Raw genomic sequence first — 21,846 nt, forward strand, 5'->3', positions numbered from 1 at the left:
TCACCTTGCCAAAGCTGCCCTTTCCCAGAACCATGATGAAGTTGAAGTCAGAGAGCTTGACGCGGTCCTGATTGCCGTTGCTGTCGTATTTGCAGACCGAGGAAGAGGAAGAGGAGTCTGTAGGCTTCCCTGGACCTACCTTCGCCCTCTGGAGAGATGAGGGGAAAGGAAGGAAGGAAAGATGATTATGAGGGAAGAAAAAATAATCCTGATATTTAAAAAAAAAAAAACAACTGTTGTTATTCTGCGTCGTTAAGCCTGTGTGCATCACCTCAAACTTTTGTCGTAGCTCCTCGTTACCATCCTCTCCATCTGGCTGGACGGGAACGTTAAAGTATTCTCCTTCCTCCTGGGACAGCATCTTAAACCTAAACCCCAGAATAAAAAAAAAGCGATGTCGGTAAAGACCAGGATTAACACCAGACAATGACAATAAAGCCCTTAAATATTCACATCCTTGTTTTGCACACGGGTTCAACTTCAACATCTTACCATCCATCTACTCCTTGCTTTTGTAGCTCTGAGATCCCAAAGGACAGAGATCCCATGAAGTCATTCCTGCTGGTCAAATCCCAGTCCCAGACCTCCACCGACAGACGGCGGTCTTTGTCGCTTTCTTTTAGGTTGCTGATAAATGAGGAAAGAGGAAGGAGAAAGATCAGATGTAAAAGAAAAAGAGTCACGTTCGTAAAAGAGTAAAAACGAAAACCAGTGAGATCACACTTTTATTTCAAAGCCACATTCTCAGTATCTCTCACTGTCATATTTTTAAACTGGTGAACTCTAACAATAGACAGTTTTCATGCCTACGCAGTCACAGTAACCCAGAATAGCTTCGATGACAACAAGCAAAAACAGGAGAGAGATTGAGGACATGAGCTCCAGTTCACTTTGTGCTCATGTGAGTGAAAATGAGGCCAAGTTTAAAATAAACAGGTTTCCTTCCAACAATGCCAAAAATAAAATTTTTGTTCTGAATGACAAAATGTCTCACAAGTTGAAGGTCTCGTTCCAGGTGGGGTTGAGGCAGCATTTGATGGTCTTGGTCTTCTGCTTGCTCTCGCTCTTGGGATCTGGGATCAGCTTGAGCTTCACGTAGGGGTCTGACAGGCCGTTGGGGTCCATGGGCACCAGGTTCTTCGCCTCTTTGACTGTGAGGGGATGAGATGAAATAGAAGAAGAAGAAGAAGAAAGAAAAACATCCAGGATAAACAAACATTTCATTTTCTTGGTGATAAAGGACCAGATTTTCTAAGACTTTTGTGGCAGTTTTTCAGGTACAGATGGGACGCGTTCTGCTCCAAACACACTTGATTTATCAAAACTGGAACCGCAGTGTCATTTGTGCGAGTGTGTGCGAGGTGCGTCTCTTTTTATTGCACATGCATTTAAGGGAGGATTGCGCAAATAACAAGAGGAGACATGTTAACAGATGATGATTATGTATTACGCTGGATTTAATAAATTCGCTCAATTTTGCAAGGAAAATTCCCTCTTTGCCTCTGAAAACCAGACGTAAATATATGGCAACATGTTATGTGATGTTACAGAACAACAAGGAAGGTTAGTGGTGAAAAAGTGCATTAAGTATCGTCTTGTATGTGACTAAAAAAACAATTATTTGAGACAAAAATGAAGCAGTTAGACTTTTCTTAATGAGCACAATATCTGATTACTGTAAACACAATAGAATAGTGGATTTGAGAGTTTTGGTTTGTGTTTATCAAACCTGAATTTGAACTCCACTGCAGGCTGCAACTAAACTATTCCTTCCTTTCTTAAGTGAGCGAAGCGGTATTTACCTCGGTATTAACATCCATATAAACACCATCTCCAACTCCAACTGCTCCCTTTTCTCTCTTTCTCCACCTGTTCCAGTAGCTTGAGTATATTTTGTGTGTCTTTGTCTTATTATATCACTTTATGTAGTCTGCTTTTTGTTTCCCATGAACATGTTTATTGCCTTCTAATGTATTAAGTCTTATAATTAGATACAAGCTAAAGATTAATAGAGTAATAGAGTAATATTGTCCTCCTCCTCGTCTTGTCTTGCTTTATTACTCTAGAGCCGTTGCGGCTCAGGAGGTAGAGCCGGTCGTCCACTAATCACAGGGTCAGTGATTGACACTGAACCCCCAGTTGCTCCCGATGGTCAGGCTGGGACATTGCATGGTAGCTCGCTGCTGTCAGTGTGTGAGTGTGAACGGGTGAATGAGAGGCAAATTGTAAAGTGCTTTGTAAATGCTGAGTCACTCAATGTTTGAGTAACAGTTTTTTTTTCTCAGGTGCATCTGAACTGCGTCCAAAGTATATGTTATGTAATGAAAATCACTACGTTGTTATTTCTTTTCTGAGCTTGATGATCTTATAGAAATCCTACAACTGACTTGCACCTGCTGAGCTCTCCTTCCCTCGCAGAATGTGTCCACGTAATGAGCTGCTGTCTTAGTAAATCTGGCTCTGAATACGCACAGATTGCGGCCACAAACTCAACGTAAATGCCGTTTACTCAGTAAATCTGGCCCGGAGTCTGTTATTTGTCCTTTTGCAGAGGACAGCAGGACGTGAACCTGCAACACTCCTACATCTAAAGCTGTGAATCCGGCTCTGGCCTGCCCCAAATAACTCTGGCTACATTTGACAACACTTAACAACAGTTTAGTTTCTGTTCCATAATCAATCCGCAGCTGTCTGAGAGAGAGAGAGCTGGCACGTGGACGCATGTCCTAGTGGAGATGTGGGTCAATCGTTGGATCATTGATCGACTAATGGACTTTCCAGTTTTAGTCTTGGGCTGATAGAGCTTTGAGAGGCGCTTTCCCTCTCGGTGGACCAACTGTCTGTGTCTGTGTGTGTGTGTGTGTGGCAGAGAGAAAAAGTGAAAATGAAGGGATGGACGGACAGAGAGAGCACTCACTGGTGACGGTGAGAGTGTCCTTAGTGATTTGGGCAGAGATGTGGATGCGTCCTCTCCTCTCGGTGTGATCTGTCCCACACAGGCTCGGGACGTTGGCCACACACCGCTTGTGGATGTTCATCATACAATCTAAACACACACACACACACACACAAAATGCATTATTTCTCTCATTATTACAGCACCATCAGTTACTTATTGTATTATCAAGCACTTGTTCATAAACAACACGTCTGATTATCGTTAACTAAATTACTTTTTCAAATCTGGCAGCTTAAAAATCCATTTTAACGTGACAGTAATTTAACGTCGTACACTACTGTGATGATACAATGGTGAGGAGTGTCAAATGAATTTTATTTACATAACCCAAAATCACAAAACGTCTCAGATGCAGCACCCTCCATTCATAAAAAGGAAATGCTCCACAAAGAAACCCTCAGAAAGAGAAACAGAGGAGGACAGACAGACATTTAATAGTTATTAGATTTACAGACTAGACAGAAGTGGAATCAGTAGAATAACAGTATAGTCACAGAATAAAGTAAATAAAGTGCATGAAATACACAATAATATAAAGTATATAGTAAGTTTAATATGTTTAAGTTTCAGACAAAATGTTAAAGTGTTGAACTGACACCATTTGAGGAATATCTTAGATTCTACTTGTAAAAAAATATAATAATATTTCCGTTGGAGGGGAATAAACTCAACCACTGTGTGTGTAATAACTGAGACTGTCCACTAGATGTCAGACTGCTCTGGACAAACAACATTTGAGGTCAATCACTCACATCAGTGGGTGGTGTTGTGGCTCTGCAGAGGTGGAGAGTGAGGTAATTTATTGCCTTGCGTGCGTGTGTGTGTGTGTGTGTGTGTGTGTGTGTGTGTGTGTGTGTGTGTTATGTTGCATGAGAGTGACCTTTGAAATGATCATTTCTTTGCATGAATGTTATTCTGTATCTCCATCAAACAGTTCCTCAAACCAGTCATGCACACACGCATCTTTACGTCGCTATTCAGCTTTAACCAGCTACACGTGCTGTTAAAACCTTCACAGAGTCTAAAAACAGCTGCCTCAGAAAAAAAACAAGCATTTAAATGAACAACACATCTTATCTTGGAGGCAAATCTTATTTCTTATAACTTTTTACGCGCTGATTCAAGTCAAATTGGCGGTTTTGGTTTTAGTGAACTTGTGTTCTTGCTTCCTGCAAAAAAAATTCAAATAATCTGTTTCACAGAGAGAGAAGGTCATCATTGCTTTGTATGAGGAATCATGTTTCTGTTTTATTAGATCATATACTGACTAACTGGCTAAGTGGCGTCTGCTGTAGAAGGAACTGCTCTCCTGAGACTGTAAATGTGATTGCTGTTATTACTCTGCTGTTTCTAAACAAACTACGGAAGCCATTAGCCCAGTTTGGCTCATTAATGTGTTTTTAATTGTTTTGGCCAACAACAGAGGTCTACACACAGGGGGATACGATATATCAGATTTTGGATGCACACACAATACTTGTAAGTAGGGTCAATTCATTGCTGGTTCGGCTCTGCACATGAGATTTATTGACAATAAGAAAACTATAGAATATCACCAGAGACATATCCTTTAACGGTGAATATACTGTATGGAAAAAAAATGTAATTATTACAGAAAACATCAAAAATGCACGTCCAAAAACGCAATCATTTTAATGCTGTTTGATAATTATGATTTTTACATATTTATTAATGTAACATTAGCAAGTAGAATTCAGGAACAAGTCTATAAAGTGTGCATTTCCACTATTTAGTATATCTTTGATAACATGAATCAAATTTGCAAGAATTGACCTTGAAGTTGTATGTTGACGTGAACTAAAACATATAACCTACAAACATATTTGTAAATTGTGTTAATTAAACTCTCAAACCCAAGAATTTTTCTATTTTCTTTCTTTGTGTACACCTGCTGACTAAAAATAAATGAATAAAAACTGTGGTATTCCCGGGGGCCGAGTCAAAGTCCATCAAACACATACATGACACTGATACAATGAGGAACTGTCTCCCCACTAAATAATGGCGGTGACAGCTGGAGGCAGCACTACAGAGAGTTTACCCACTTCCTGTTTGCGTTGTATTTGCAAACAGCAGGCAAATGGTCAGCGGTAAAAATGGCACAGGAACTACAGGAATGTTAAACTATTCGCTCAGTACTAAGAGAAGCCGACTACACGGTATCTGTTCAACCGTCCGTCATTGTGACTCACGAGCAGGTCGATTGTTTTAAATGATGAACGCAATCTCATTTCAATATATCTGGTAATCTGGGGTTTAAATGCTTAAACGCAAAATAGCATAAACTGGTACCAAAACAAAGTCAATTTCGTTTCAATATTTGTTCATTTTCTGAGTAACAATGTTAATCTGGTCTAAGCCAAAGTTTGTGTGACGTGTTCGTGTTTACGAAAGGTCACGATGCTCTTATGAACATTGAAACAGGTTTTGCTTTTCCCTCTTTCTGTTTACCATCCTTCTACTGCCACTCAACAGGGAAACACAAAGAGGACAGTTTGCAATAATACGACTAACTTTGGAAGAAGATTTGACTTATTCAGACTGCTGAAGTCTCGTATTAGCTTCAGATAAACTTTGAAATACATGTTTTGGATTTTGACATCCATCACTTAAACTGAAAGCATGTTAGGACAAGAGGAATGATAACAACAACAAGAAAACTAGCTTCACATGAGCACCTGATTATCGTTTTAAGACAGACTTCAAAAAAATATGAACCTCTCCTTTAATTTCATAAGTCAGCATGCACATGTTGACCTCAGGTAAATTAGCAGAAACAGAAAGTTTGTCAATATGTGAAAAGGTCAACAGTTAAAGGCCAGAAAGTGATTTGTTTGAAATGTGTACAGGTACTTTTAGGAAGTGTACAGAGCTTTTATAAACACTACTGAGCAAAGAAAAGCAGATAAACTTCACACTTCAGTAAGCAGGGGTTTGTGGGTAACTGGGGAAGATGTTATTGCAAATCTGCGTGTACATGCCACAGATCAGTAACCAGATTACTCCCCTGTCATCAGCCTTAGTTTGGAAGCACGGCTCACTGATTTTTGACTTCTTTTTTTTTTTTTTTTTGGGTGAGCGCGTCTGTGTCGGAGCAGCCTGACAGCTCAGTGAGGGAGAGTCAACTGTTTAGTGTTGGAAACTGACTCATTTAGACTTCTACAGGCTGCTTTGTTTTAAATCGGACACGTCGCTCTGTGTAATGATCTATCCTTTCATCCAGCTGCTCTGTGTTGTGCTTTCTCTGTCTGCTGTCTTTTGTTATGCACATGCATACTCATAAAAAGCTCATATTTATAAATACTGAGTCTATTTTAAACATATCTGTGACATTTTATTCACCAAAAAGTTGTTTAGATTTCTCTAAATCCATCTTTCCTTACAGCCCAAATTCTCCTCTGTCCTCCAGCAGGCTGTTTCTGAAGCCATTTACATAAAATCGGCATATTTTATGACCACCTACTTCCTACTACCTAATGAATAATGCAAGTGCCGTTACGCCATGTCTCAACATGGAGTAACGGCTGCAGCTGGACGGTATACAGCGGTTTATGAACCTGAGTGTGATCATGAATGAAGAGGAAGAACCTGATGTTGCAAAGAGATTTCAACAGGATGTTTCAAAACAGTAAGATTGTGTTTCCCAACAAGTAAGAGTCATTTTTTCAAAGGGCTCCCAACGTCACCCTAATCCATACCAAAGCTATTCTTGTTTTCCACAATATCAGCTCTTTATGAAATCGGCTCTCTGTAGAAAACCGACTGTAACGCGGTTACTTCAGTGCCTGTAAATACACCGGCTTTAACTTTTTAAACTTAGATTGAGACATCCAACTCATGTTTTCCTGCAGGTATGATGAAATGAGGGGATGAAGAAATAGAAAATGTGGTTTTGATGACAGAATAGTTTAACAGAAATTGAAAATGAAAATTGTATCTGCAGATCTTTAACTTAAGCAATCACAGAAAAAGGAGAAGTTCGTTGATACATAAATAGTTTACAGGAAGAAGGAGAAAGAAAGAAAGAAAATAAGAAGAACTACAAAATGATTAGGGTGAAGGTGCAACTTTTGTAGTTGACCTGCTAATTACTCTTAGATTCAGCTAATATAAAAAGAAAACACCCGAAGATAAGATCTGACAACAAAGAAAGCATGTACTGAGAGGTACTTTGACCATGTCTGCTTAACACACCCTTATTTGTGGTATTTTTCTCAAAGGCCATTCATGTTGCCCACAGAGGTTTTAGACTTACAAACCAAATAGTAGAGATGCTACCCTTTGGCATACAAAGCAGGTAAACCAACAAGTTCTGCATATGGCCTCAATAACACAAGCCTTTATTTGTGTCACAGCCTCAAACTGTGTTAGCTCACACACACACACACACACACACACACACACACACACACACACACACACACACACACACACACACACACACACACACACACACACACACACACACACACACACACACACAAAGGCGCAGGTGTACATACGGTCACATTTCATTCCCTGGTGTATCAGCCCGTAGAGAAGCGAGCCACAGTGGTCACAGAAGGTGGGACTGGAGTAAGTGTGGACCTTAAACTTGTGTTTACTACGAGGATCCTGCAGAGAAGAAAGAGAGAGAGAGAAACATGTGAAGTTCAGGGACAAATTTCAATTTTGTATAAAGTAATCGAGGCATCATCAGTGGTTGGACAACATCAAAAGTGTAAATGACCCTTATACACTATGTGGTTCATGTGTGTAAAATTTATATTGCTTAAATTTTGTTGTTTCTCGTGAACACAGAAGATGTAGTTAACAGAGAGAGAGGTGACGAAAAAGGTCAACAGTACAGTAACGTTAACACACGGAGATAAAACTGAAGTTATTGTGCTTGGCCTTAAACACCTTAGAAACACATTATCTAATAATATAACTACTCTAGATGGCATTGCTCTGGCCTCCAGCACCACTGTAAGGAATCTGGGAGTTATCTTTGATCAGGATATGTCCTTTAACTCCCACATAAATCAAATCTCAAGGACCGCCTTTTTTCACTTACGTAATATCGCAAAACTCAGGCACATCCTGTCCCAAAAAGATGCAGAAAAACTAGTCCACGCATTTGTTACTTCTAGGCTGGATTATTGCAATTCCTTATTATCAGGCTGCCCCAACAAGTCTCTAAAGACTCTCCAGCTGGTCCAGAATGCAGCTGCACGTGTTCTGACTAAAACTAGAAAAAGAGATCACATTTCTCCCATTTTAGCTTCGCTACATTGGCTTCCTGTAAAATCTACAATAGAATTTAAAATCCTTTTCCTAACTTACAAAGCCCTTAATGGTCAGGCACTATCATATCTTGAAGAGCTCATAGTACCGTATTATCCCACTAGAACACTGCGCTCCCAGTATGCAGGCTTACTGGTGGTTCCTACAGTCTTTAAAAGTAGAATGGGAGGCAGAGCCTTCAACTATCAGGCTCCTCTCCTATGGAGCCATCTTCCAGATTCAGTCCGGGGTGCAGACACCCTCTCTATGTTTAAGAGTAGGCTTAAAACTTTCCTTTCTGATAAAGCTTATAGTTAGGGCCGACCAGGCTCACCTTGGATCAGCCCTTAGTTATGCTGCTATAGGCCTAGACTGCTGGGGGACTTCCCATGATGCACTGAGCTCCTCTCTCCTCCTCTCCATCTGTATGCATTCATGTAACATCAATGCATGTCACTAACTTTGCTTCTTCCCTGGAGGTTTTTTTTTTTTGCTTTCTCATCTCACAGGAAAAACTGGGTTCTGGGCCGAGCCTTCACGGTCCTTCACAGTCCTGTTGGCATCCTTCCCTGGCTGCTGCTGTTGTCGTTGTTGTTATGATTGTTGTTATATAACAGAAAGTTTTGGATTTTCTTGCCCAGGTTTTCAGAAACACAACGTGGACAATAGTATGTGTACACCTGCACACTGCACCCATATGTGACATCTTATTTTAAATTTCATGGGCATTAATCTGTTGCTGTAACAGCCTCCGCACTCCTGAGTAGGTTTTCGACAAGATATTGGAACCTGGCTGCGTGGATCGGCTCTTACGTCATCTGAATCTGCATGTACGCATAAATCACCCACCTGAAGAGATCCGCAACCATTCACACATTACCTTTATTGCTCAGTGGGATATCTGTAAGTGTGATGATATGGTAACATATTACACTGAGGTAGGCTGGTTTTAAATAAACATTTATTTAAAGTAAAATTCTTCCTTTTTGGCGTCGTAGTGTGTACGGGGAAAACAGAGCTTTGCAGAAAGTAGTGCTGCCTTTCATTTGAAGAGGAAGAAGAAGAAGAAACAACAACATTGGTGGACGTCTTCATGTGAGTGTTGTTCTCTTTATTGTCTACTAATATTAATATTATTAATATTTTCCTCATTAATGATATATTATTTCACTCAACCACAATTCAGAAAGAGAAACAGAGGAGGATTCGCCATTAATCTCTGTTAATCAGCGGCTGCAGCGATTTGCTCACATAGACCTTTTACACAGAAGATATTCTGACGTGATCGCAGGAAAAGCAAAGGTGTAAATTATAAAATAAATGATGGCTGAATTCACTTTAGCTGCTTCAGTTTCTGGGTCCTGGTATTGTGTAAGGGTGAGAATCACAGATGAACTCACAAAACTATCACGATATTGTTCCCACGATAACGATATATTATCACAATAAAGGCGATTCTGCAATACACGATATATCACAAAGAAATAATCTACAATATATTACAATATCTGTAACTGAAGAATAAAAAGTTATTTCAAATGGCACGAAATAGTCAGATAATGTACAATGTTCATTAACAATACATTAGTTTCACAGAAAAGAAACCTCAATTTGCTGGTCGTCTTAGTAGGCCTGATAAGAGACAGTAGAAAGGCGACGTTGTGCTAATAACTCAAAGATTTATTTTTCTGTGGCAGTAAACACAACACGCGACCCACCAATAACTTACTGTGCTACATTCAGAGATTTACAAGATATTCAGGGCTGACGAGTGACAGCTGTGACGACAGTGTTGTAGTAACTCAGCTACAACAACAGGTATCACACAGAAACTTTCACAAAGCGCCACAGATGTGCTTCTAGTGACTGTTGAAGCTCCGGCGGACTCTCTGTGTTTCCAGCACGGACACGGAGAGTTTGACAGCAGCTGCTCATGGTGCATTTCTTCTTTGTTGTCACCTACAACTGCTGTTCATCTGACCTTCACCAGTCTGTTCAGCACCTCCAGGTCCTCCGCTCTGGTAGCGGTGAGCCAAAGTAGCTGAATCTATTCTGAGCGGTTTAAAAAAAATGTATCGATATATGGCCAGTGTACGGAAAATACAGTGGTTACAGTCGTTTTTTTGTCCCACCCCTAGTATTGTGTCACACTATCATGGTTTACTTACTTAATGTTACTGGAAGTGTTTTACATATGACAAGTCAAAATGTCTGCAGTGAGAAAGACGTCTCCTGCAACAACAGTATCAGCGAGATCATTGATCCAAAGGTGTTGGATGAGGTTGAGGTCAGACTAAACTCAGACAATCATTTTTTTATGGACCTCACTTTGTGCACGGGGTCATGTTGAAAACAGCAAAGGGTCTTACCCAAACTGTTGCCACAAGAGTTGGAAGCACACTATTGCTTAAAATATCACTGGTAACACTTTACTGTAAGTCCCCATATTTAGCATTTATAAGCAGAACGTACACATTTAATTAATGTTTGATTTGAAGGAATCACATTTTCTTTTGTACCGTCCCTGTTATGAAAATTTAAGATTACTAATATTAAGTAAAATGTTGCAGTTGTAAAAGTCGTGTGTCCTCAAAAAAGCTGATTTTTGGGTCAGTGGTTACAGTTACAGGTTATGGTTTGACAAGTAGTGGTTACTGTTAGGGTCTAGTCTCCAGGAAATGAATGTAAGCCAATGTAATGTCCCCTAAAGTGAGCATGGTGTGTGTGTGTGTGTGTGTGTGTGTGTGTGTGTGTGTGTGTGTACACGTCTGAAAGAGATATTGGCTCATTAACCTGGGGCAGCCAGGCAGCACATTCTCTCTTTACTGACACGTCTCAATGTGATTTGGAGCCGACAGGTCAGCGGGAGAGAGGTCAAGTGACTGTGTGTGTGTGTGTGTGTGTATGTGTGTGTGTGTGTGTTTTCATCTAACATCACACACAGGAACTACACAAAGGTACTAAAGCGAGTGCTGACCTGGCTAATTTTATTAATAACCTAAAATCCATCATTCAACAGCAAAACAATCAGTGACCGCGCGCATAATGAATATTTAACTTGAACACAAACACATCGACTGATCTGCTTCACTGTGAATTCACAGACAAACAGGAAACAATCTGCTTTTCTGTACGTAAAAAAATAAAGGAAGAGAGATGTGTGAATCTTTTTCAGGTGTTTGCTTTACTTACGTCAGAGGCGGGCCCCTTGTCGGCCCCCGGACAGGAGAAGGTGACAAATTCATGACAGCGCTTATGGACCACAAAACAGCACACTGTGGAGGGAGAAGAAAGAGCGAATGTCACCTCAGGCTTCCTTGCAATGCCAAAAAAAAAAAGGCAACACAACAAAAACAGATGAATCAATACATCAATTATGTGGCATTAGTCATTGCGCAATAGGCTACTCATATTTCAGCAGTTTCCGTTTGCCCCCTTCCTCGCCGTCGACGTCTATATTTAGTTTTTATTGCTTCGGTTTAGATGATTTCAAATTTAACCACAGCATGATGGTGGGACATCTCAAAAAATCACGCCACATAATATTAAAGCTGCCGCGGGAATCTTCACACATTGGCAGCTCCAAATGGCAGCGAGCTCCACACCTGGTGATTTGACTGTGTGATCCCGCTCGCTGCTTGATGTTGTGCTGAAAATCACCCGGTGTAGTGACGGACTGAAATAAATACCCTGAATACTCTCGGCCTAATTTAACACATGGTTGCTGATCCTCTTTATAGGGAAACTAAATGGAGAGAAAAAAAAAAGCTAAATATCTTTGGATGGATGGCGGAAGCACTTACATAACAACACCTGTAAGATAGTCGGGTTTTTGGGGGGAAATTTTAGGACATTTTAAGCTCAGTTCATGAATGTCAAGAGAAGCAGCAGCTGTGCTCGAAAACAGGGAAATACATTGAAACTCTCTCACATTAGAAATCCTCTGAAGATAAATAGCTGGTCTAAGTGAAGTGCATGTTTATAAAACTGCTTATTTCTACAGCTGCTTCCATAAAGGCTATGATTTAAATCACTGGTCGGGAACATCTGAATCAGACATCAGACAGAAAAATGTGGGATAAAAAGGCGGTTTAATAGCCAAGTCTTGTCTCAAATGTCTAAAAAAGTCTAAAAACATCTTGTTGCATTTTGAGCGTCTTAAAGCTCAAGTAAACAGTGAAACACCAGGTAATAAGTGATGAACTCACACGCAGTCACGTATGGCTCTCAGATGTTTCACACAGGAAAAGAAAAACTTTGCATGACATCGCCACATGTGGGTTTAAGACATATTCAAATTTCATTTGTGAAATAGGATTTAAGATTTTTTACAGAAAACATGTTTTTTCAGAATTTTCGAATGCTTTTCATAAGAGGTTTCTGTTCCTATGAGCTGACTTTTACAGGCTGGAAGACGCACAAGTATCTACACAGGAGTTGAGGAAGAGAGTCGGACTAATTCAGTCTGGAGTGTCTGATATGTTTTTGTCACATTGATTAATTGTTGGACTTTAAAATGTCAGAAAATTGTGAAAAATGTCCGTCACATTTTCCTAGAGCCCAAGTCGACGATTCAACTTGCTTGTTTTGTTCAACCAACAGTCCAAAACCCAAATATATCCAGTTTACTATCATACAAGATGAAGAAAATCAGAAAATATTCACATTTGAGAAGCTGGGACGAGTAAATCTTTTGTATTTTAAGCTTAAACTATGACTTGAATCATTACTCGATTAACAAAATTGTAAAAAGTTTGCCGTTTCCAAAAGCCCAAGATGACGTCTTCAAATGTCTCGTTTTGTCCCGACCAACAGTTCACAGCTCAAAGATATTCAGATTACTGTCACAGAAGACTAAAAAACCAGAAAATATTCACATTTAAGGAGCTGGAACCAGAGAATTTTGGTATTTCTACTTAAAAAAACGATTATTTGATGATTAAAATAGTGATAAGCGATACATTTTCTGTCAATCAATTAATCATTGCAGCTCTAATATGAATATGAATTAAGATCGTTTCTCAGAATGGCTTTAAGCTGCACACAAGAGTCAAACAGAAACACGTCCCTGAGTTTGTCTCACTGTGGGTCAGATGGAAATATAGTACAATCCATCCCTTTAAATTTTGATCAGTCGCTTCCCCACAGACAAAGACATGAACATGACCAAACACCAGAACTCCATTTGGATAAATAGGGCAGATCAGTGAAGGACAATCTTCTCTACTGCAGCTCCTCTTCGTATCAGTGCTGTATTCTTACATAGACCTGATTTAAACTACTTCTACTTCACGATGACTCGCAGCGTCAACAAGAAATGGAATTAAGACATCAATACAGTTAACATTTCTAACAAACTGACAAACATGATTATGAAAATATCAGCACACATGTGGCAACTTTCATACTAAGAAGGAACAAAACACACACACACACACACACACACACACACAAGTTGTCCTAGGTCACTTTTGGGGACATTGCTTAGACTTACATTCATTTTCTGGAGACTTTCCCCTAAACTTCAACCACTGACCTAAAAATCAGCTTTTTCCCCCAATTGGGGACATAGCTTCCGTCCCCTGGCTGGACAAACCGTCCCCAAACTACTGGTCTTTAGTCTGAAATTTGTCCCTGAAAGTAGCCTATGACAGACCACCTCCCCATTCTCCCCCCAAACACACACACACACACACACACACACACACACACACACACACACACACACACACACACGGTGACATCACGCTCTGGTTTGATCTTAATTATTCACATTCTCGTTACATTTTCATGAGTAACCGTGGCGACTGGCGGCATTTTCCGAGGGTTTCTCCCAGTTAAGCAACAGAGCGCTGATGTTTACGTGTGTGAAAGGTCGTGAAGGTGAATCACAACAGCAGTAAAGTAAGATCACCAGTTTAAACCAGGTTTACTTTAGTGAATCAGACTTATTTTCTTATTAATTAATTGATATTAATCCGATTTTCAGGAAATCCCGTTTCATGAAGTCTGAGCTCAGTTACCATGGAAACGCATCCCTCCAGACTAACGTGGTTAGTTTTCAGACGAAATCACCCCTACGTTCACCCATTCACTACTCCGTATATCATAAACACCCAACGGTGAGCAGTAATTCATCAATCAATTCAATCATTTGTTCTCTCTTTTTATTCTCTCAATTATTTTCATTATCGATTAATCTGTTGATCATTTCCTCGATTAATCAATTAGTGGTTTGGGCTATAAAATGTCAGAAAATGGTGAAACATGTCGATCACTGTTTTCAAAGGCTAAAGGTGACGTCGTTAAATGTTTTTTTTTTATCAACAACCCAAAAATATTCAGTTCACTGTCATAAAGGACTAAAGAAACCAGAGAATATTCACGTTTAAGAAGCTGGAATGAGATAATTTGGACTTTTTTTTTCTTAAAAAACTCACAATGATTGATCGATTATCAAAATAGTTGGCAATTCAATTTAATTATTGTCAACTAATCAATTAACCGACAAGTTGATTAATCGTCACAGTGCTACTTTCTTTACATGTCGCTTCACAAGTTCATTAAAAGGGTCAGACAGCCAATCTGAATGTCTTTAAACAGCATTTCCACCATACGGAGGCTTTTATGACACTCGTGTAAACCAAAAATGTTCTCAGTTTTAAAGTTAGTGAAGATGTCGGTATCATATGAAACTAGACGACCTGAGGCTTCCACTGCAGACCTGCCAACCCTGGATGAATTTTTACGATGAGTACCACATCAGCGACCTGGACGCGTCAGATGCAAATCACAGCTGTCAGCACAATGAATTATTGTACATAATTTGAATACATACACATAACAGCACATCATTTGCATACATGCAGCAGTCGGACAGACAAAAAAAAAAGTGAGGGAAGCACTTATATGAAAATTCTTGATACCAATAAAAGATTGTTTACAGAAATATTTGCAGATATTGTTAGTTGGTCATTAATGCCTGTTTGTTCATTTGTCTTTCACACCCTGAACATAGTTGACTAAGGAACACAATTTCACTCAGGCGACACACTAAACTACCACTACTGCTGCGTTTATATAGTTTCTATTGTTTACACATCTACAATAATCAAACTTTAAGCCAATTTGATTCTCGGAAATATGATTTTCGGCTGATTTGAAAAGACTAAACCAGCCTAAAGAGATAGATAGATAAGACATAAATATTTCAGAGCTAATTAATCAACTGTTCTCATTATAGGAAGGCTCTTACTTAATGGTGACCTAATAACAATACAGGCTGAATATGAACAAGGCTGTTTAAACTGTAGAAGTCATCACATTCACATCCTTACATATTGGACTTAATTTGCAATGGTGGGTGTTTCCTTTCCTTGAAATTTTCCTGGAGTAGTTATAGACTACAGCGCCAACACACACACACACACACACACACACGCACACCTCTTGGTAACTTTCTAGGTAAAGTTATTTCTGCGGCACATAAACTCACTTTGTTTTCCCATCCTGCCATGATCTGCTCTCCTCAATACGGTTACGAGTTTGGCTGCGATAACGATTATGAATGAAAAGTCACGTTTAACAATCTGCAACACACGGATAATATAACTTTATTAACGTTATTTTGCCAAATTAAATGCCTGTTGAACAAGCAAGCTGGCTTGCAAACGAGATAACTTTAGGCAAACGTTGTTAACGTTAAATATCTTCCCATGGTTGGCAGGTCTGCCTTAACTCAAGTTAATTCAATTCGCAATTTAACTCTCCACATTCACCGCAGTCTGTTCACCAGGATATTGTTCTTTTTTCATATTTGCCTGATTTATTGTGGACCTTGTTGAAATTCAACTGGCACTTGAACACAGAACACATTTATTGTTTTTAATTACCATTTAGATTAAAGGCACAAGAAATTATAACCTTCTAAGCTGATACCTAATTTTAATGGCCTTGATGGTTTTGTTATTATTTCTGTTAGTGCATATAAGAAATACAGTCAAAGGCATTGATGGTTTTATTGGAAATCTGTCAAAGTTAAAAAGATGCTATTAATCAACAGTATTTGAATTTACTTCCTTGGTGTTGATTCTACATTAATTCCATTTTAATATTCATTATTACAAGCTTCAATATTAAGGAGAAAAATGCTATTAATCGCGTTTAATCACAGCAAATTATGCGATTAATTAGTTAATTTTCTTAATCGATTGACAACCATAAACATGAATGACCTGTCTGTGGTCCTTTTAGTTGTTTAAAGGTATGTTTCATCTAATAAATGTTCATTTTCAGCACTTATGATACAAAGAAAGTTCACGCAGCTCAAGTGGGACTTAAACCCACAAAGTTTAAGTTTAAATCACAAGCGGAGCGACACGCAGAGCTGTCAGAGGAGCAAAGTACAACTACTTCTGTCAGAGTCCGGGCTCCCTGCTGACTGACACATGCTGCCCAAAGTTCACTTTGTTAACTGCGGCGGTTTACTCTACAGATCATATATTTAATGTGCGCCGCTCTACGGCCGTGATGTCTTTATGAAACAGATCAATCCTAGTTCAGTTTATTTCACTCTTTTCACAACATGCCTGCTTCTCTTTACGACACACCCCTCTGGACCTGGATTCTGGTTTGAGCAGTTTTGACTCTGCTTGTGCAACCGAGGCCTCCAAAAACCAACAGATAGCACCAGACCCAACAGATTGTAAAACAGTGTGAATATGAAACTCTGTCCATCTGTGGCACTGAGTGCACAAAGCAAATGAATCCAAGAAACGGTGAAGAGAGTGAATGAAGAGAGGGAAACACGAAGAGAACGAGATAACAAGAGGAAAAGAAGTGAAGACAGATATAGAGAGAGATAGACTGTGTGTGTGTTTATGTGTTTGTGTGTGTGTGTGTGTGTGTGTGTGTGTGTGTGGGCAGGAAGGGATGGGGGCACAGCTGGGTTTGAGGCGATGTGAGGGGGTGGAGGATTCATTTGTGTTTGCAGTGTGTCAGAAAGACAGAAGCGGAGAACTGGAGCAACAGAAAACACAGTAAAAAAAAAAATAAAAATGCTGTCACACTTTAGCTTTTTTTTGCTTGTAAATCTGCTCTGTCACTTACACAAACACACACACACCTGTGCACATACACACACATATACACACACACATATACACACTACTGAAAGACAGGCCTAGTGACCTGCTGAGGAGGTCTTCGCTCTGTTGCCTAGCAACCAGGCTGAGCCCGACAGTCGAGTCTACAAACGCTGCCCCTTTTTTGTCTTGACTGACGGCGTTAGCGGCAAATCAGAGGCGATCCAAAAAAACATTCCTGCGATGATCTGCCAGGACGACAGCGGGCCGACACTTTCGCATCAACACAAGCTCCAGGAAGTTCCTCCATCTTGGATGGAATAATTCTCAATCCAAGATGGATTAATTTTAATTTTTAAAAAGATTTAATTAATGTTCTTTTGTGCCCTCATAATTTTTATACTTTGCACAAATAATAGTGTGTGTTTGTGTGTGTGTGTGTGTGTGTGTAGAGCGCAGATCTTTTGGCATGCTGCATCTAAACGGGGAGACAAGCAGCAGCAGTAAATAAATAAAAAGATCAATGTTCATTATGAAAATGAGTCAGTCGGGTCTTTGAACATTGTAAAATGGTTCAGGACATCCAAAGGTTAACGACACCTGGTTTAGTCTATAAAATGTCAGATAGTGAAAAATGTCCGTTATAATTTCACACGTCCCAATTTGACGTCTTCAAATGTCTTGTTTTGTCCGACCAACAGTCTTTATTTATTTATTCATTGTACTTCTTTGAAAAAATAAAAAACAAAGATATACAATTCACCCTTATTGTATTTGTTTCGTTTCGTTTGTTTTCTTTGTCTGAGTGTTTGTATTAAGTTTGCTTATAAAGTTAATAAAAACTATGTATGTACACGTTCATACTGTACATAGCAAACTAATCTAGGCTAACACGATGTTAACCAGCTAAAACATTTAGTTGTTTTTCAGCAGCCTGGGCTGTTCAGAAGCAGCTGGATGATGTATTGATCGAACTCTTATTTTGAAATGAAGGCACATTAGCAGAGAGTTAAAACCACGAGGAGCACTCGTGTGATTGGCTGAGTGCTGATGATACGACTGCAGTTAAGGCTGATTTATAGTAAGTCGCTTGACAGTTTTGATTAATATCATCTCCATGGTAACCAGATGCTATTCTCCAGCCAGCTTGTTTAGTTATATCATCCCAAACGGATCTAATTAAACAAGGACGTTACAAGTTATCTAAAGTTACAGACCAAAATATCAATAAGGAAGTTCAATGAAAACTACAATCTCCATGGCGACTATAGTAACAATAACCAATCACATTGCGTGACAAAATATGTCAGTGTCCACGACATGAAAGGAAAGTGTTGAGCAACACTTTTTTCCGTCAAAAATACATCATTTCTACCAAGCGACCTGCCATAAATCAGCCTTTACAGCTGCACAGTAGTTAAATTAATTGTTTGACATTTTAGGAAATACGCTTATTTGCTTTCTTGCCAGAGTTAGATGAAAAGATTGAGACCACACTCATGTCTCTACAGTAAATATGATGCTACAGCCAGCAGCAGGCAGTTAGCTTAGCTTAGCATGAAGACTGGAAACAAGGGGAAGCGGTTAGCCTGGCTCTGTCCTCATACCAGCATCTCCGTATCCTGGAGGTTTCTTGACAGGACCAGTGACATCTCTCCTGGTAACTTAACTGCAACAACAAGACTCAAGGAAGTAACTGGTCCTGCCTGTTGGTTTACAAGGAATACTTCCAGCACACAACTCCCTGTAACACCATATTTCTGTTTTTGTATGAATTAAATAACATGTTAATCAGTAGTTAGACCTTTGGACAGAGCCAGACTAGCTGTGTCAAAGTGCTTCCTGTCATTATGCTAAACTAAGCTGTAACCCAATGACCCCAACTACACACTTAGCCTTTAGAAATGAGTGTTATCAATCTTCTTATCTAACGCTCTGCAAGAAAGCACATACCTGTAAGCGTACTTCCTGAAATGTTAATCTATTCCTTTCTGAACTGAAATCACACGAGTCATGCCTGACAAGCAGGCACTGTCACCTTTATACAGATAAGCACTGACAACCCGAGGTTTGAAATACAAATGAAATCACAGGACACGTCATTTCTAGAACAGATTTGTTTCCTGCTGCAGGAAAAAAAAACAACATGTTTTTCCATTTCAGTAGGACTTTAAAGATGAGAGGCCTTCTACATTTTACCTGATATAGTGTAAAGTAAACACTGGCTGACTGTACGCTACATAACACCTACAGTGTTTATGGAGCGACCTGAGTCAGTTGCATTCACACTGGGGACTATTGGCAAGTAAATCACTGATACTGATTAATCAATGTAAAGTAAATAGCTGTCAATTTATATTAGAGGAGCTGAAGCGTTTTGTCAATTAGGTAATTAAGTAATTGACTGAAATGAACTGTTCATTCCCTTAAGTCATTTTCAGGTAAAAAACACCAAATATTAACTGGTTTAAACTACTTAAATATAAACGTTTACTGTCTTTTCTGTCTTTATAAATTGAATAAAATGTGTACTATTTATGAACTGTACATTAGGCAAAATATAGAATATTAGGAGATTATTAGGGCTATTACTAGATGATGGGCACCTTAAATTTTTAGAGTTTGAAAAATCTATATATTCATCAATATTGCCAATAATTGTTAGTTTCTCTATTTCTATCGCCATATCCATAATGCAGTGTGTTTTTACAATACATTAATGTGTTTCTAATCATACTAATCCACAAACGCTGGTTCATATCTAAAATTAAATTGTTCCATTTGTTCATTTCATCCTCATCTTCCACACCGGTTAACATCCTGTGACGCACGCTGACGTCTGACATTTTCAGAGTACTGACACTTGAAAAATGTGTGGACTGAGTTCACCGTGAAGCAGCTTACTGACTAGCAGGCAGAGCGCTGTGTGGCCAGGGAAAAAAAAAAAAAAAAAAGAGGATGTGTGTTTGTTTTCTAAGCCACAATCACGATGTCACAAACGTATCTTGTAATCAATATCTTACACTGGCTTGTCTGTCATCCAATCAATAATAAAGATACTATTTCAACTGCTGATCAGTCAGTGATCAGGATTAAAATTCAACCACTGCCTTAATGCAATCAATAACAATGACAGGGAGGAGGGTACGACATGAAGCAAAAACCAGTATCAAACCAGGTGCAGTTATATGATATGCAGCTTAACAACGAGCCCACCAGGAAGCCCTAAAAATATATTTTAAAATATTTTTCTTACTAAAAAAAGGCCAACAAAGCTGAAACTAATGACAATAACTCGGTGCAGCTCTGTATTTCTTGAGAATAGGTTATTTTCTTTTTAGCGACTGAGATTGTAACTGTTGTATTAGAGGCACAGAGGAAAGGATGCTCAACATCTGCACTTTCTTATTTCTGTTGTCAGTACTCTCAAAAACCAAATTATATATCTGTCGACAGTCAGTAAAAACCAGTGGGCCGTATAGTGGCTGTATCAGTGAAAATCACAGGCTTCCTCAGAGAAACAAAAAAACAAAATGTTTCGCTCCAGTCAACTTTTGGGCGAAACTGTGAAAGCAAACGTCAAACCTGCAAGTGCACAATAAGAAAACCAGTGAGGACACTGACTGTTTTGAGGTCATTAGAAATTGTTCAAGCTAATAACGACGAGCAGGTGATATGGATTAAATCCTCTATCATGGTACCAAACAGGGAAACCGAAATAACCCAGTAGCAAGTAGTAAACTTGGTAAACTTCTCCAAACGATACCTGCATTCGATCCTTTTTGTACTCAGATCTAGAAAAAAAAATACTGTTTTTATGGTTTTGTTCGCAGCCAATCACCACAAGCGTTCTTTGATTTAATGCGATGTGATTGGCCCACTACCGCAGCAGCTACAACCTATACAGTCTGTGGTGATAATACTTCATCGTACAGTTTTGTACAGTTATTACAGTTAAATATTTCAATAAACTGAACACTTGTAAAATGTATTTGTGTAAAAATCTTTTGGATGGGGAGGAGTGGTGGCATTTTACGTAACTGAATGCTTCCATTCGCATGATGGGTATCGAATGAAGTACTTTATTGGTATCAGTATCACTTTAAGGGTACTGGTATTGTAATTCTTTAAACGCTACCCAGCCCTTGAACCAAATATGTGATTTAATATAATAATACTGATGTATGTTGTGATATAACAACATTTCTGAAAAATCAGTTGAGTAATAGATAGAGAATATAGAGAAAAACAGACAAATGTATGTTTTTGACTAATCCAGTGAAGAAATTACTGACAACTCAAAGTACATCGTCACAGTCTGACTCAGTGACTTGTAACATGGCGAGACTTGTAACAGTTATGGCCTCATACACTTAGAAATGTTAAAAGGTACGGCTACCACTGTATTAATGGTACAGCAAAATCTCTGATTGCAGACGAATTCTTATCACAGTGTCAAATCAACCTACGAGTGGCTGCTTTTTAGAAATCTGTTTGTGTTTTCAGGAATCTTCACAT

At 39.1% G+C, this 21,846-nt stretch overlaps 1 protein-coding gene across 2 annotated transcripts in view; it reads right to left on the reverse strand.

The window, feature by feature from the left end:
- LOC137179987 (protein kinase C beta type-like) overlaps positions 1-21,846 on the reverse strand; it is a 39,377-nt gene that overhangs the window by 11,978 nt on the left and 5,553 nt on the right. For both annotated transcript variants that reach the window (XM_067585123.1, XM_067585122.1), the window contains exons 3-9: positions 11,438-11,520; positions 7,483-7,594; positions 2,918-3,046; positions 995-1,151; positions 493-627; positions 272-368; positions 5-148 (exon numbers count right to left, since the gene is read on the reverse strand). In XM_067585123.1, the coding sequence (XP_067441224.1) occupies positions 5-148; positions 272-368; positions 493-627; positions 995-1,151; positions 2,918-3,046; positions 7,483-7,594; positions 11,438-11,520 (857 nt within the window). The remainder of the gene's footprint in view (positions 1-4; positions 149-271; positions 369-492; positions 628-994; positions 1,152-2,917; positions 3,047-7,482; positions 7,595-11,437; positions 11,521-21,846) is intronic.

This window comes from Thunnus thynnus, chromosome 3, assembly GCF_963924715.1.
Source record: "Thunnus thynnus chromosome 3, fThuThy2.1, whole genome shotgun sequence".
Classification (NCBI taxonomy): Eukaryota; Metazoa; Chordata; class Actinopteri; order Scombriformes; family Scombridae; genus Thunnus; species Thunnus thynnus.